Below are 18,602 nucleotides of genomic sequence, written 5' to 3'. Positions count from 1 at the left end.
AAGCTTTGCAAAACAGGATTTAGAGATATTTACAGATTAACACAAGTTTGAGATCGACTTATTAGGAGATACAAGTAATAGAAAGAATCTAACATAAAAATATGAAGATGGGTATAATTATTACGCAGAGAACGGTCAACGCGTATAAGCGTACGTGTGCGCACACTTACCCGATGCGCACACTTACCCCGAACTACTCTATTACAATAATCTATTTAGGTTCTGATGTTTTCTTTTTTAACAAGAACAATGTTTTAAGATATATGCTGTAACATATAGAACATTTAACATATTTTTGCAAATTTAAAAATTTATATAGTACAGACACGTTAAAATAATGTATTGTGCCTTCATGAAAATAATTGCAATGAATATATTTACCAGGAAATCAGTATTGTTAGGTGTTAAACCAAATTCTGGTTGCTTTCGATTAAGAGCATCAAATATGTTATTTAACAATTCGCAAAAGGAAATGGTTGATTCACAATTCTTAAATTCCTCAGGGTAATATTTTTTATAAATCCTTAAACCATTTGCCATTGATTTGCTAAATATCTATAAAAAATATTAATGATTATATAAATGAAATGTATACCTAAAGAATATTTAATTTAACACATACTTGAACAGCCAATTTCACTCTCATCTTGGCAGCATTATTTAATTCCAGATGATTCTTGGTAATTTTTGGACAAACTCTGCACGCAGGTGGTAAATTAATTTCCTTAGTGTATAGCATATTAAAGAAATTCCAAGAGACTTCTGGCTCATCTGGATCCATCTATCAATATTCAAATTTTAAATTTTCATTAATATTGTATTCATCTTTTGAGATTACTTAAAGAAAAGAGTATTTTTTCATACTTGTAAAATACAATTATTATATAAGCGGTTTCTTATAGTTTTTAACAAGTGAGGAGTATCAGAGAAAACATATATCCTTTTATTTTTAGTAGGATGTTCAAAATAATTTTTTGGGTTTTCTAATTTTCCTGAGATACCAAGTTCTGACCACAATTTTCTGTTGCAAGAACTACCATCACTTATTATACCATGTATATGAGCTCCAGCATTTTCTATTAATATAATAGCTTTAAGCACTATCATAGATAGATCTGTTCCTGATACTGGACCTCTGGATGCAAATACTGCGATAGGCTGAGTGAACTGTCTATTGAGTGATTGGAACATCAATACCAATCCATGGTTTGCTTTGTCCTTAACATCTGTAGATTGGTATCCATCTTTTCCAAAATCAATGAGGCCCTTATACGTCAAATTTCTTGTATCAACAGATATACTTTCTCGAGTTGAGATTTCATCCAACAAGATAACGCCGTGACGATCCAAGTCATTTTTTTTCAAAAAAGATTGTTTTAACAATTCAAAAAACTTAGCATCAAATCCACAAGCAGTGTCAATAATAGCCAAATATCTGTATAATAAAGGTTATTGAAATAGTGATATTATATATTATTGTAATATGCAAAAATATAATTTTTTTAAAGGACAATTTAATACCTTCGAATAGTACGCACACAAGGTAAAGCCAATATGTCATTATTTCGAAGGAAGTTATAAGTTGCTGGTGATTTCATGTGCATCAATATACATAGAAGAATCCATTCTTCTGAATATCTTCTTCCATGTTTGTCCTTCTTTTTGGCTGCTTTCAAAATTTCTTCAATGACGGTGCATTGATTTCTCCCAACATTGTTCTTCAACAAAATGTCTTCAATTGATTGGCTGCTCATTTTTTCCAAACCATTTTTAAATTCTTCCATTTTTTTCTTTAATATTATTATCTTTTTCATTGCTTGTCTTTTATTTTTAAGAATTATGTTATGCTTTTTTCTTAATTGTAACAATTTTTCTTGTTTTTGTGGAGAAAGAGCCAATCGAATTCTTGTTTGCTTCCTTCTGATTTTTAATCGAAATGCTTGTTTTCTTATTGTTTCTTTTAGTTTTTTACAGTATAAGCATACTTTACCTTTTTCAACCAGCAGTTCACAACTTTTATGTCTTATTTTATCACAATTGTCAATATACATAGTATTTAAATTAATGTCTGTTCCACTGTTAAGAGACAATCCTTCACAAATCTTACAAGCATCCAAGAAACTTAATAAATTTTGTAAATCTTCAATATTTTTTACTACTTTTAAAATATTGATATTAGTAGCATTATATGGTCTACTCATAATATTTATTTTAATGTTCAAGTCTTCTTGAACAATCAGTTCTTTTATATTTATACTGATATAATGATTTTTTATGTTTAAGCACTTTGTGATAAAAAACGAAAGGATATTCACACCACCATGCTTTATGGTCTGTCGTGTGCAGTTTGCTGGTAATTTTATTGTATCACATTGAATTAATAAACTTTCAAAACCAAAAATAGTTTCTTCATCGTCTACAACCATAGAGTCTTCTTGAATACTTGGTAAGTTAGTGTCATCAATGTTTTCAATTGATATTGCTTGCAGCGATTCCTGATTTCCTTTGATTGTAGAATCTTTAGTCCATGAAAATTGGGATGGTATTACACCCTTTTGCAGTCTCGGTTGTTTATAAGGAGACTGGAAAATAAATATATTGTAAATCATATTGCTCCAGTAAATATTTAATCAAATGTTTTTTACAAAACTTACAACTCCAAGAACTTGCCCATCAGGACCTTTCAGTTCTCTTTTAAACAATATGTCACTTCTTAAAAAATGTTTCTCGCAAAGAAACTGCCCTGGCCGAATGACAATATCTTGTCGTCGTATAGCGTTTTGCCATAGTTTTACTGCACTTTCATTTTTTGGTACAGCAAAAAAATGTACTTTTTCTGGATTGCTTTTATATCCAGAAGTGCAACCCAGTGCAATACAATGTGGCATGGTAGTACTATATATATATATATAAAGTACGTGATTTACAGCTTCGTAAAAAATGGTACAAAAAGTAAGCTGTACAAACGTATATAACTTTTATATGGTTTAATATAAATTTATATCAATTGAGGTTAAAAAGTTGAAAAACCGAAATCAACCAAAAACCAACTTCAAAATATGACGTTAAAGGGGAGGGGAGTCAATGACCAAGCAGGACCAAGTGACTATCAGCGCTCCTAGTGGATTTGGGACAATAAGAAGACTAAAATTGATCTCTTATACAACGGGAGTGCCACAGGCCTGCGCTGGTGTTATGTGTTCACAGTCGTACGGCGTGAATATTCACTGGCGTAGAGCGTGAATCTCGCCACGGCGGTTAGAGCTGCACGCACATACTCGTTCGCTGTCGACGCGCCGCCCGGCGGCGTAAAGCGGCAAACAGTGGCGCTGTGAGCGCGACACTGGTCACAGGAGCGACCCGTTTTTTCCGTGCACCTACTCGCTTCTAGCATGGCTTCGCGCTGGGTCACTTTAAGTGAAACACCCTGTATATATACAGTAAATCATACCGATCACAAATAAGATGAGAGCGTTTTCCTCTAGTAAGCTGTCCATTTAGCAGTCTGGAAAGGTTCCTGATTCATATAAAATGTGCTGCTGCTCCTTGATGCTCGAGAAGAAGAAGATTAGCGTATCCGGTCCTCTTGCATTTTGTTAATTGTAGAGGTGCTATGATTGTATTCTCATTCGTCTCAGTCTCTTCCACCATAGTAAAAATATTAATAGAGACATCATTATCTTCCTCAAATTTCGGAATATGTTTTAATGTAGTCGGAAACGTTATACTTCTAACGTCGAAAACAGTGTAAAATGAGGATATGAAGATTTTCGTTGTGGATGAGTATTCGGTTTTGCCGGATAGAGTGCAGCCGTTACAGCCCATGCAAAACATGTATTATCATCACTGTGTATGTTTATCACAGCCTGTTTATTCTTAATAGATTCTGGAAGCTCGATTGGACAACCTATATGCAGCGGGTTATAATAATTTATATTTATAATTAAATTCAGAATTTTTCCAACGCCCATCCACTATCACGTTCTTGAAACTCACTCAATTCTTTTAGAATTTTGTCTATTATATTTGTATTGTACCAATCACTAAAACTATCAGTTTTGTATAAAACTCCATTGCGGGTTGAGATATGTTTAATATCACTTATCTCTTTACAAATAAATTGTCCGTTAAAGATGCAATTTATCTTAACTGCGTTCACGTTATTAAACACTTTTTCTGTGTAGGTCTGTACTAAGTCTTTTGCACCTGTTAGAAAATCACGTGGTTCTATATAATTATAATTTACAACCATTCCGCTACATATTCGAGATTTAAATGAAGACTCGAGATCTTTCCAAATAAGCTTTCTCACTCCAATTGATTTCTTATTTTTTGCCGCATGCAGAAGTAGACGCTGGATAGTTGTTATTTCAGTCAGATTTTTGTGTACTGTATCGGGAGCTGCAGATCTATTAGCATCTCTTAAACTTCGAATATAATCACGACACTTGCGTACCCACTCATGATAATTATGCTGATTTCCTAAATCAGGATTCTTGAGAGCACGATTCAAACAATAACTCTTATCCTTAGCTGCTCCAAGTAGAAGACACTGTATTTGTGCAATTTCTGCAAAATTTTTCTGCAGCGTGCCTATAGGTGCGTTGCGATTAGAGATTCTGAGTTTATGAATATATTCACGACACTCGCGTACCCACTCACGATATTCTTCTTGCGTTTTCAAAACTCTATTTCGTAGAGACATCTTTTGTTCTTTTCTTCGAGAGGACTAATCAGGAACTGAGGAAAAGTGGGTGGGAAACTGAGCTCTCTTTAGATAAAGGATCTCTGAAACACTTCACGGGGTAAGAGAACATTGAGGACAGGTAACGACATGTTAGAAAATAGATGCAAGCGTTTTTTCAGTTATACATATATTCCAGATTTTTGCTCATACATATATTTCATATAATAGACATTTTTTAACGCACATACACCTTCATGATTAAAACATACTGGAAGATGTGAATTATGTAAGCTATCTTCTAAATCAAAATCCCTCCACATAAAATTATCTACATTAGTTATTTCTAAATTACAAAAATCTCTTAACCAATTTGTATTTTCAAATCCTTTCACAAAAATCTCATCCTCATCATCATAGATATACTTCCTTATAATAACTTTATATTTATAGTAGGGTGAGTAGCCATCCGCCCAATTTAAGCCGTGACAATTTAGAAAGAACCAGCTAAAAAGAAACATTATATTAAACAAAAATAATATATATTTTGTCTTTTTCATATACTTACTCTGTCCGCTTTCGCTCCTCTTCACTAAGCCATGAATATGAATAGGGAGGCGAAAATAAAATATGGAACACTTTTTGTTCTTGTACAACAGCAAATTCCTTGATTATAAATGACTTATCCGTCAAACGGAATCCTTGAAAATCAACGAACGTTGGTGCCATTATACCTACGTTTTTTATACTAAAATAATTCTATTTAAATATGCATGTTTCATGAAAATTTCCCCCTCTCTTCAAGCTAATTGTTCTTCATCCCTCCTACTATCCTCACCATAGGTCAAAACTATCTCCCACTATACGTAGCATAGGTCATAAATATTCTCTTGAGGACCAATGATGTTTCCGTTCTTCCAAGAGTGGCAGGTCAGTCATTTCCCCACCGTAGGACAAAAGTTTTGTCAACCCTTAAGGCATCTTAGAATTACCGCCCACTACATGTAGCATAGGGCAGAAAATATTCTCTCTTAGAGCCAATGACGTTTCTGTTCTTCTTCTAAGAGTAGTATAGGCATCTTCCTACCGTAGATTAAATAAATGTTGACACCTCCCTAACAGTGCTTAAAAAGCTCGAAGAAATCGTAGGACAGGCATCAGTATTGCTTGAACGTTTGCTTCGTACGACAAATAACATTCCATTTAAAAAATTTCTTCACTGTTACATATTACACATATAATTGATTTTGACGGGTATATGATAAACAGAAAGTTTGTGCATAAAGAAGTGGCAATTTAAAACTTAACTACGGGAAATACGAAATACGGTGCATTTCGTGTTCATGAGCCATATAAAAGTTTATCAATTAAGGACCAAAAAAGCGTAAATTTCGTCTTCAAAAATATTCACGGGATAAAATATTGCAACACAGGATACGAACATTATAATCAAGAAGATATTTACAAATATGTGAATAGCATAAAATTGGATTGTGAATACCCCCTAGTAGCTTATAAAGGGGGGCATGTAGAACGGGATGTTCTGAATTACTTGGATATCCCAAATACAAATTTGGAAAGGCTTGGTTGTCCCAAATTTGATAATTTGATAGCCACTATAAAACCTTGCAACACCCCGTGTAAACTACACGTAAAAATGTTCACCAATCATACGAGAAAGCCTATACATTGTGTATATCAAGAGATAAACGTTTTCGCACGATGGGTACATCACAAATAGATGTGAGTATCAAATGTTAAACTTACAATTTGTAAAATATTAACTGGATTTCTCTGTTTCAGATGATTGAATAAAATATATATATATATATATATATATTTTAATGATACATCTTAATCAAAAACATTGTTCTTATTTATCCAGGAATTTTGCGTCCTGTCGAATCTCAGCCACTTAACAAACACTTTATCACCCTTTCTACGCAATACTCTCTCCACCAGATACACATCGGGATTGATAGTTTTCGAAAGCTCGTATTCGTAAAATCCACCCAACAGATCCGTACCCCTGGAATCCTTGAGGAGATACATAGCGGGATTGGTCCTCTGCACTTTCACCACCTCGAATATTTCGGTCGTTCAATTTGGCGTGTAACCTTTGGCGAACATCTGCTTGTATTTAATAACTCGTACGAAATCGCCGACTTTGAACTTGGCACGACCTGCGACCTTGATGTTGCTTTATACTGTCTTGAGTAGCTTAACTGCATGCTCGGGTTTAATATCCACTGGATGCATTCCCGTGGTACGATGCTTTCGCGCATTGTACGCATCCGTCATATCTTGCAGCATGGCGCGCGACATGTAATTGCCGTTCAGCGTAAATCGTTTCCACATTTTCATCTTCAACGTTCGACTCCAGCGCTCGACTATCGACGCTTTCATCACGCTGTAAGTCGAGTAGTGATTTATTCCGCGTTTCTTCATCAACGCCTGAAAGTCACTGTTGTAAAACTCCTTGCCGTTGTCGGTCTGAAAATTTTTCGGACATCTGACGGTCTTTGGGATTCCCGTCATTGCCGTTGTCACTTCTCTGCCGCTCTTGGTCTTTAATGCCACCGACCAAGCGTACTTCGAGAGGGTATCGATTACAGTGAGAATGTACTGGTGACCCGCATCGACGCAATTGCGCATATCAACACGATCGACCTGCCAGAGATCGTCAAAGCCGCGCACGATGACTCTTCTGCGTCGAAAATTTATCCTTGCCGGTGCATGGAGCTCCTCCACCAACTGTATCTTTTCTTTGCTCATTTTTATTTTTCCAAAAAAATAGACCGACTCTTGTCCCGCTCGACTGTTCATAGAAATTACCACTGATACTTCCATCTGTTTCAAGTATCAGATCTTGCTTACTCAATTTCTCACCAAATTTTTCACACATTGTTTGCAAAATTTGATTCATCTTTTTCTCAAATTATTCATTATGTTTTTTCAATGTCATTGTCAAATATTGTTTAAATTCAAGCAGTAAATATTCTAAATTTGGTTCGTGAAAGTATTTCCTATTCTCATTATCCAGTCCAATTCCAAATTTATTTATCGACATTTCAAAATAAATGCGCTACTGTCACTTTTTTTTCAAAAATCAGTCTCTTGCTCCTAGTTATTATTCCTCTTTTTGATGGCTCGTAATGTCGGGAGTATACAGTCTACGATGCATATTAAACAATAGCAAATTTTACAACAGCAGAAATCAGACATTTAATTTTTTTTACCTCGTGCTACTGAAAGACGTTGATATTAGACTGAGGTAAAAATATAACGTGCAACTTTCTTTATACGATAAGATCCTCCTCGCGCAACTCTTCGATTACTGACTGTATCTCATTGTGATGACTCGTATTACCGGCAGCCACCGATGCGATCAAAAGTCTCAAACGTTCGACCAATTCATTCGGATCGTTCCAATGTACGTAGTTGATTGGTCCCTCGGTGACATGCATAAGACTTTACCCCATCCCCCTTTTTTTGTATGCTGATGTTGACGCTTTACTTGCGCTTGATGTTGATGGTAACCGATTAGGCGGTAACATAGGTTTTCGCAATAGCAATTGTTTCATAATTTCTGTATATTTTGCACCTTTATTACCATTGGTTTGTTTTAGACTATCGTTTAACAGTTTATGCACCTTAGTTTGATTGAGAATACTCTTGTATTGTTCCAAATCGTCGGGTTGTATAATAGTTCGATTGGGTTCTCTCATGAAAACTAGTTCGTAAGTACCTACTGTACCGGTGTATAGCGTCTTATCGAGAATAATATCTCCTTCATGACTAATATCAAATGTACATCTATCAAGCGTCAGTTGTTCTTTTTCATAACGAGGTCCAAAAGTACGATCAATCAAGTTTTCCCTATCGGTCAGAAGTAATTTAATATACTTGGCAGGGATCGGATGTAATCGACTATATTGAAAGTCATATTGTAACAAGCCTGGTTCCTTTTCATCAATATTTAATTGATCTAGCAAACTTTTTTTTAAATCCGGCAGTGTATCACGATCGGGCGACGATTCATCGGTTATAGAAGACTCGTCGTCGGTCATGAAATCCGATGGATTCGTAATAGTTTCATCACTACTACTACAATTCTTTGCTCTTTTAGCAACTCGATGCGGTGTCGATGTGAAGTAGGCTCTCCTCCTCAATTTATCGTTGTATTTGACAAATGAATTATTATTTGTGTCTTCACTATTCTCTGTTTGCGAAGCAAGATTCTTCAATGGATCGACAATCGGCTTGAATGTCTCGTTCAAACTGCTTTCCATTATCGCCTTCTTCGATTTCAAGGCACGATGATTGTCGCGAATGACCGCTAGTCTTGGCGATCCTCTTCAGAAGCGATTTTTCATCCATCGCGATGCTGTTTTGGAGGGGGGGGGGATTTGTTTAAAACAGTTATAAACCGATCTACCTTACACGGTTTTTAACAGATCCAACCGACCTGTTTAAACTGGCACTCGATTATCAACCGATCAAACTGACGCGGTTTCTTAACAGATCCGACCGACCTGTTCGTCGATCAAAACTGACACTCAAGGCCGTTCACTCGATCGTGGCGTACTCGTTGAAACCTTTGCGATATCGACCGTTCTTCAGAGAGCTATCCTTGTCTATTACTAAGAAACCGAAATCGCGACTCCAACAGGTCGAACACAATGTGAGAAATTTCTCATACGACATATCACTGTTGACGTGATCGTTGAAAATATTCTTCAGATTAGTTCCATCTTGCTTAAATATTATTAGCAAATTTGCATTATCTCGTATCAGATGCTTTGGAATTTTCGCATAAGTCTGACAGAGATAGAAGTAATCGATATTAGAATGTCTACCCATGCAAAAGTAGTCCCTTATATTATCCTGCTTGTCGTTGGCCACATTGTCGAATATGAAAATAGAATTCGGCTTTGCATCCGCGACGTTCACAACCTCGCAATTGTTTGAAAATTGAAGGTAACCAGTTTCCTCCGTGTCTTTCAGAAGCTGTTCCAGATATCGATACTTCGGTTGCTGCAGCGATTTCGAGTAGACGTACAGGTTCTCGAATCTCATACAGTGCAGACTCTCTATGAGGCTCAACAGCACGTTTGCTTACCACAGTTCGATGGACTGCAAACTATGCAGCGTATTGTAGATGGTAATAGCTATCCGTGACGTTTTTTTATTTGCGTGGTAACATTGTGAGCATGACTATCCAAATTTGACACTCGAATAGTCGGCACGTGCTTCACGAAATGCATCCTCGCTATTAACTTTCGGGAACAGCTTTATCGTTCATTTATATTTCGCGAATTATGGAAGTAATCAGTCAGTTGTCATTATGATGGCGTTCATGCTAGTCGTCGATTCCTTGCAGAACTTGACGAATCAGCAGCTCGAACACATACCGAAGATCGTATTGCTTGAATACTTTACAGATTGTATCGCGAGTGTGTGGGAAAGATTACCTCGGCACATTCGCGCGGACTCGGATGTGCAGCAATATCAATATTGCTTGCAACATTACAATCTACCTAATACTACTCACCACGACGGACCACCGAGACGGATGAAAGACTGTTACGTTTGTCAGCAAGAAGAGAGAGAGAAAAAATAAAGCAGTTGCTCTAAATGTCTGGATCGTTCTTCAATAAAGTCTTTAAAAAATTGCCATTTGAGCTACACGTGCCCGGTTACAATTATTGCGGGCCCGGAACTCGACTCCGCGAAAGATTGGTGCGCGGTGATCGAGGTATAAATCCGCTGGACGAGGCCTGCCTCGATCGCGACTTAGCATATTGGCACAACGAGGATCTACCGGAGCGTCATCAGGCCGATAAAGTGCTAGCGAAGAAAGCGCGTGAACGTATTACCGCAAGTGACGCGACCTTCGGAGAACGCGCGGTCGCCACTGGCGTATGGGCATCTATGATTGCTAAGCGTAACCTTGGCTTGGGATTACATAATATTGTCGGGATGAAGAAAGCAGTAACGGCTACAAAAAAAAACAAGAAAAAAATTGGTACTACTATGAGAAAGAGAAGAATTCGAGTACCGAGGAAACGGGGCGGTATAATACCTATACTCCCACTGCTAGGTGCAGTCGGAGCACTGGCAGGTGGAGCATCGGGTATAGCGAAGGCTGTAAACCGTGCAAAAGCTGAGAGAGAACGGTTGCAGGAAATGCAACGTCACAATCGCGCGATGGAATCGTTGGTAAGGCGCGAGAGAGGTCGAGGTCATTTTCTGAAGACTTACAAGCGAATCGTTGGAGAGGGGAATCGTAGAGGTAGAAAAAGAAACAACAACAATAAAAAACGGTTCGAGAAGAGTAGCAGGAAGAAAATGAATGAGGGTAAATTTCGTCGCAATGTATAAGCTCTCCCAGACTCTGGTGCTACTAGTAACATACAATTGGCACGCATCTGCCGACGCATCAAGTAACACGGTAGTGTTACACGGCAAGTATTTTAAAGAGCCGCGTACACTACCTACTTTTACGCCAAATTTGGACTCACGATTTTTCCAATGGATATATTTTCCGATCGGTTCATTTAATGAAAATTTTAATGAAACTTTTGTTATATAATGTTTAAATAAGATTTCGAATGAGATCGCAAACATTTAGATCGGTTCACGCAATGCGGAGATCTCACGATTACGTTCTACTAATAGCTCAAAACAATTCATTTAGCGTTTCTTCCTTTTCCGACCAAGATTTTGGTGTCTTCATCGGACCTCTCACCCTTACACGTTTAAGCGTTATCTTCTGTCCTTTACTTTTGTTCTTTCGAATGTGTTGGGTGCTATATAGGTGTGAAACATATTCCAATATGGCCGCAACGCAGGCGCGACGTATGTAGTATCCATCGAAGTGTTCGTTTTGTTAGTATGATTCGCACGTGAGTTTTCCACGTGAATTTATATTACTATATTTTACAGTGTGGATTTTATGTGGCATCTACTTGTGACATTCTTTATTTCAATGAATACCAGAGGATGTACCATAACCAAAATTCTTTTATTGGATCAGATTTCACTGAAAAAGCAACTGAATACATTTTGCCACAAAAAATAATAGGTGCTGACTTGGAAAATATTAATTGTTAGAAGGCAGCTTTGGACTGTGCTGTACATGGTGATTTAAGAAATAGTTTGTGCTTTGGTGGATAGCACAATGGATCTGATCATCCAGGTTTCAACAATGCTATAAGCATACTCGATACAAAACATGAATTGAGAATGGGTGATTCTCAGCACATTTGATGGATTTTATAATATTGGTAAGTTTTATATTCCGATAAAAATCAAATTAAGATTAGTAAACCAATATACGAATCCCTTTTACTAGAGTATGGCAGTACATTAATGAGCTATCAGTCATGGCAACGTGGTCCTACTTATCGGATGCATTGTGAAAAGCAAGGTTAGAGATTCTTTTGCAATCACTGCCAATGAGATGTGAATCTGGAATGTCTAAAATAATAGATATTGTCAAGGATAGCAATATGAACCATGTTGGTAAGTAATTTAATCCACTTTTTGATACTGACAATCATTAGATATTTAAAAAATTTGTATTAATTACCAATATTTGCATGATTCAAGGTTTAAAATGCATTAAACGAGGACGAATTGGAAATGCTCATACGTGAACATAGAAAGTGCAAGAAACTGGATTCATTACTCATATTGCTGATTAATTCCTAAGACGTTATGCTGATAACAGCAAGTTGGAATGTTCTGATTTACTCAAGAATTTAGAATATCCTGTATGCTGGTTATTAAAGGACTTACATTTTTAGGTTGGTGAATATTGTACTTAGCTGAGAAAAAAAATTACGCAATTTTAGTATATTTTGTATGGATTTATTAAACTCATTTAATTCCAGTTAAATATTGTGACAATTTCACCAAAAGTACGAAAATGGACAGTTCAAGAATGCAGGGAGTATATTGGTGGCCCTTTTGGTTTCTACTTGAACACCTAAACAGTAAAATATTTATTATTGTTTTCAATATATAATTTTCATATCTAATATGATTACAAAGCTTTACCTTCCCTTTTCCTAGTTTTTGGCCCATTCTTTTGACTGACATAATACCATTGTTGGACAGTTTTGGGCTGTGCTGTACATGGTGATTTGGAAATAGTTTGTGCTTTGGTATAATATTCTTTGAAGAAATTTAATTCATTCAATATTATGTCATTCCTATCTTTAAGAGCTGCTTTTATAAATATGGAAAGTTGTTATTATGAGCAAGAACATCTTCCTCGTAATAACATGTTCAATAATACTAGCGCCACGGCTGCATTTAAAACGACATTTTACTTAACACTGGCTGCACTTATAGCGCCTTCAGCTGCAATATAGCTAGTGAGTAAACTATTTAAAAATTATATGATTTTCACAATGAGTTTCTATCATTATTAAATTATTTTCTCACTGAGTATCTCGCGCAATTTCAAATAAAATCTCGTAATACATATTTTTTGTTTAGAAAATTATTGTATCTTTCTTCATCAAAACTATTTATAACGAGTTGATATGTAATTTTTCATTGTGTTTAGTTATAATTTTTCAATGTATTATTTAAAATGTTGTACTTTTCCTTTTTTAATATTGTTAAATAAAATTGATTATTGTTAGCAATATAATTATTTATATATTTCAATTTATATTCTCGTCCAATAAAATTTAATTATTAGAATACACATTCTTCTTTTAAGAGTTTCACTACATTTTGTATTATTTGCATAAAGAAATTCTTAAGATGTACTTTTGTCAAATATTACAAAAAGCTCTGAGATCTCCCCAAAAATCACTTTTGTGTAAAAAAAACGGCAAGTAATTTGGTCCTTTCTCTCCACAAAAATTAAAATCCCAATAAAATGCAATAAAAAAAAATTTTAACAAAATAAATCTCAAACAAAAATACCGGTAACACAAGGAATTGAAATCACTTATAAATTCGACAAGGAATCAAGCGGTAACATAAAGCACTGAGGTCGCATAATTTAGGCAACTAAAAAATGTGAATATATAATTAATTATTATATGATTTTTGTATACATACTACTTGCCGGGACGGGCCAAAAAGTGTAGAGTAGTAGATATTTCAATATACAACTGTAACGAAGATTTAAACATACATAACACTATTTGGCCCCTCCTGGCAAGTAGTATGTATACAAAAATGATATAATAATTAATTATTTATTCACATTTTTTAGTTGCCTAAATTAGGCGACCTCAGCGCTTTATGTTACCGCTTGATTACTTGTCGTATTTATAAGTGATTTCAAACCCTTGTGTTGTCGGTATTTTTGTTTGGGATCAAATAATTACTTGTCGAATTTAAGTGATTTCAATTCTTTGTGTTGCCGGTATTTTTGTTTGAGATTTATTTTGTTTAAATTTCTTTTTGATGGTATTTTATTGGGATTTTAATTTTTGTGGAGAGAAAGGACTAAATTACTTGCCGTTTTTTCTACACGAAAGTGTTTTTTTGGGGGGTACAATATTCTTATTTTTTTAGTCGAAAATTTAGTATAAAATAGGCGAAAAAATTTTACTTCTCCTGGTGTTAATGGGTTAATAACATTGAACTGCATCTTGTACTGCATTCCAATGATCACATATTTCCACCCTGAGTAACTATTCACACATACAAGCCGCCGTATCCGTGTAATGGGACAAACGTTGTCACTTCACACGGATACGCCGGTTTTGTGGGTGAAGAGTTACTCTGGGTGGAAATATGCGATCACTGTTGTATTTATAGAGAAAACGCCAAGCTTTCCCGAGAGCATATACACTACCGTTCAAAAGTTTAAGACCACTTGAGAAATTTGGCTGAAAAACAGTTGCTTCTTTAAACGCGCATAGCGTGATAATGAAGAAAGATAAAAGAAAATTCGAAGCACCATTGGAAAGGTGATGAAATTCTCCATACGATGGAATTAGATTCAATTCCTAGAAGCTTATAATTACAGAATTGCAATTAAATAAAAATGCTGCTAAATTAAAACATTTTAATTTTTCGTTATGTCAATTCAACCTGTTGCAGCACTTGTAATAATTATGTTAACTATGTGAAACTTTGGTGACATAAAGCTCAAAGTTTGAGCTTTAATTTGAGCCATCAAACGTAACGATATTCATCGTATTTCCTTATTTTCATAACGTTTTTCTGAGTAATGCCGAGAAAAATTTTTGGCCGAAAAACAACTGCCCAAGCATTTAAGACAATTTCAGATCGAAGAATCCGTCGGTATTAACGACTTTTTCTACTTATTCCATATTGAACTTTTATTCAATTAAAAGAAATATGATAATTGTTAATCTTCGAGTTACTAAAATAGATTTGGGTAATTGTTCGAGATCGGGAGGAGCAACAATGCTGAGAAGTAGATTCCACATTTTTGCTATATCTCCCTATCTCTATTGCGTTCACAGGGGACGGCTAGACCAACAGCGTGTAGCCGCTCCACCTGTCTCTCTCTATCTCGCATTGCGGTGCGCTTGCGCGTCTACAGACCCTGGCGCGTCGCGGCCGCGGCACAGCTTGCGCGCCTGACCACTAGGTGGCCAGCGCCACGAGCAGCTCTCTCGCTGGCAAGTTTCTTGCCGCGGAATTATATAGATGGGTCCTTGATAAGGACCCATCGTACCTCAGCCTTGCTCGACAGCCTGCCCAATCAGCAGCAACCGCAGCAACAGAAGCAGCTTTTCTCGCCTCCACGGCCCACTTTTGACGCCTCCTCGGCAGCGCCTCCACCGGCGAACTCATTGAGTACCATACTTTGGTAAGTATCACTCACCACCCACTACCTACCAAGAGGGGACTTCCCCTCTGCGGCATTTTCCTCCCTCCTAAGGGAGATTTCTCCGGAGACTTCCCGGGAGAAGTTAAACCCTCTCCTTCCCCTTTACACTGCCTCCGAGGACTGCTTCGGACCCAGTGTTCCGACCCTAAAATCCAGGGCTCTCGACAGAGTCGGGTAGGGGGAGGGGTAGAATCACCCTAGGGGTTGGGGTGGCTCGGAGCCACCATAGCTCTTGGAGAAGGAGGCTGAAGGGTAAGGGGACTTCCCCTTCCCTAAAACCACTTCTCCAACTCCGCTTCCTCCCGTGGCTGGAGATTTTACTAGGGAATACCCTAGGGAAAATTGTCCAGTCCGGGAGTTTAAAAGTCCGCGTTCCTTTCTGGGGAATTATCGTCTCTGGGGTTCTTGTGAATCTTCGTTTACCGAAATTCTCTAGAATTTGACGACGACAAATTCCGTAGGAAGTCGATCATTTTAGTCTAGCGGTTCTTTTGTAAATATATTGTAAAAGTTTGTACATTTTATTTATTTAAATAAAAACTCCTTTTACCTCTTATCTTGGCTTTGAATATTTTATTCTAGAATAGGACCTTCCCTTCTGACCACAGGTTCGGAGCCTCTTGGGACATTGTTTCGCACAGTAATTAATAATCTACATTTGTTGATTTAATTTAAAATTGAATAGTGCTTTGTTGTAATTGAATAAAAGTGTAATATGGAGTAAGTAGAATAAGTAGTTAATTCCGATGGATTCTTCGATCTGAAATTGTCTTAAATGCTTGGGCAGTTGTTTTTCGGCCAAAAATTTTTCTCGGCATTACTCAGAAAAACGTTATGAAAATAAGGAAATACGATGAATATCGTTACGTTTGATGGCTCAAATTAAAGCTCAAACTTTGAGCTTTATGTCACCAAAGTTTCACATAGTTAACATAATTATTACAAGTGCTGCAACAGGTTGAATTGACATAACGAAAAATTAAAATGTTTTAATTTAGCAGCATTTTTATTTAATTGCATTTCTGTAATTATAAGCTTCTAGGAATTGAATCTAATTCCATCGTATGGAGAATTTCATCACCTTTCCAATGGTGCTTCGAATTTTCTTTTATCTTTCTTCATTATCACGCTATGCGCGTTTAAAGAAGCAACTGTTTTTCAGCCAAATTTCTCAAGTGGTCTTAAACTTTTGAACGGTAGTGTAGGTGGTGGGAGAAACTAGTGGTTCTTAGTCCATCAATAGATATTGCGTTTTCCAGTAACGTTTTATTGTGTTTATTCTCACCATGATTAAATATTAAGAAAAAGCACTAAACAATACATTTAAATTATTAAATTATTAAATTATTACATCAATGCTTCAAGAAATTGAGAATTTAAAATAATTTTCCATTACATTTATATAGTTACAAGATTTTAATAAAGATTCATTTTTCTGAGAGATAAGGAATTATAGAAACGGTTTGAAAACAATGAGCAAAACAAATGAAAGAATTTTGTTTAAAAATATACATGATTATAAAAATGAGTAAAAATTCAATATTCGTAAAGACGTTTGCTTTGCAGCGCGAGGCACCTAATCGATTTGTGATCTTGAGTTTCTAAAAGAGTACATTTAGCATGCTGCTTGCGTAATTATGGGCGGAGTCTGACTAAACTGGACGAGTTTTCTTTCAATTTGCCGGCGTTCTCTCGTTGAACAAGGTATACAGTTGATATAATCGTAAAAGAATGGATACATTATGACAGATAGAGGCAGATACTTTCTTTTTTACATTATCCTATAATTTAAACCGTAAACATACGTGTTGATTAAATTAGTCATAAGATTTGTTCGCAAACACCTATATTCATATCATATTTAAATTGGACCCTCTTGCCCTCCAAATATTTAAGACGCCATTTTGTCACTAGAAAAAGGAGGATGCTTGAACCCTTACCGTGCTTGCCGTCGAGATACTACCGTCTCTTGATTGCCTTTCTTTGCTTCACACGAAATGTCAAAAATCGTTTTTTCGTGAATTTAAAATAGTGCGGCTAATAAAAATGAATATATAATTTGTATTTATTTAGGCATCAATAAATAAAAGAAATGCATTTTTAAAGGTTTTAAAAGGTGCGGAACCAAGAGGTTTACCACTTCATGAAAAATTGCTGCCCGAATATCTTCGAGATCTTGGTTACAGCACTCATATAGTTGGAAAATGGCATTTAGGTTTCTACAGAAAAGAATACACACCAACATATCGAGGATTCCAAAGTCACATCGGCTTTTGGACTGGTCACCACGATTACTTTGATCATACAGCAGCTGAAAGTGTAAGCTCTATTAACTTACATTAACACGGTTATTAAGCTTTAACGGTTGAACAGCCTCGATGTATGAGATTGAAGCTATCCACACTATTTGGCAGCTGCCCCAGTTGCGACGAGAAAAAAAAATTATCTACGCTATAATCTTTAGCAAAAACGCACGAGTAAGAAAAGATTTTTTGCTTGCACTTTAGGAGCCTTTCTGAATATCAATTTATATTTTCCTCTAGTAGATTAAACTTAGACCAGAATGGTATAAATTTGGTTGCAGATTTCGATTGTCAAATGTAATTTATTGCAAGTCGAATTGTAATATTTAAGCAAAAACTGTGACATTTCGACAGTTACGTAAACATTTCCAACTCTGAGTGTAACACTTTTTTATAATTTTACTGAAACTATCAGTTAATACTTAATATATTTAAAGAGATTTTACATATTTATTTAGGGGTCTTGATCATCAGAGATGATCTTTTCTATTTAAAGCGGAATATTTTAGTTAAAATGGTGATTTCACGATATTATATAAAATTTCCAACTCTGTTAAAACTTTCTAAATATTAATTGACAATGTCATTGTGCGAGATTATTCCAAGTATACAGCCTCTGTGTACACTCGGGGAAATATATTGAATTACTACACATTGTAACGTTGCGTTCCCGCAGCGTTACAATAGCTGCCATCTAGCGCTTTGCTAATCTCAAGCGTTAGATAGGCGGGTCGTGTGCGAACTAGGAAGTTATCAACCGATGAGTTATTGATTTAGG

General features: G+C 36.0%; 1 protein-coding gene across 1 annotated transcript in view; it reads left to right on the top strand.

Annotated features, from left to right (window-relative positions):
- Positions 1 to 18,602, top strand: part of LOC136773839 (arylsulfatase B-like) — a 316,178-nt gene that overhangs the window by 80,449 nt on the left and 217,127 nt on the right. Inside the window, exon 3 of the mRNA XM_066727754.1 lies at positions 17,628 to 17,840. Within this exon, the coding sequence (XP_066583851.1) occupies positions 17,628 to 17,840 (213 nt within the window). The remainder of the gene's footprint in view (positions 1 to 17,627; positions 17,841 to 18,602) is intronic.

This window comes from Prorops nasuta, unplaced genomic scaffold (assembly GCF_024137725.1).
Source record: "Prorops nasuta isolate Cenicafe-Biocafe unplaced genomic scaffold, Cenicafe_Pnas_1.2 PNAS00001, whole genome shotgun sequence".
NCBI classification, from domain to species: domain Eukaryota; kingdom Metazoa; phylum Arthropoda; class Insecta; order Hymenoptera; family Bethylidae; genus Prorops; species Prorops nasuta.
This window is presented reverse-complemented; position numbering and strand designations above follow the sequence as displayed.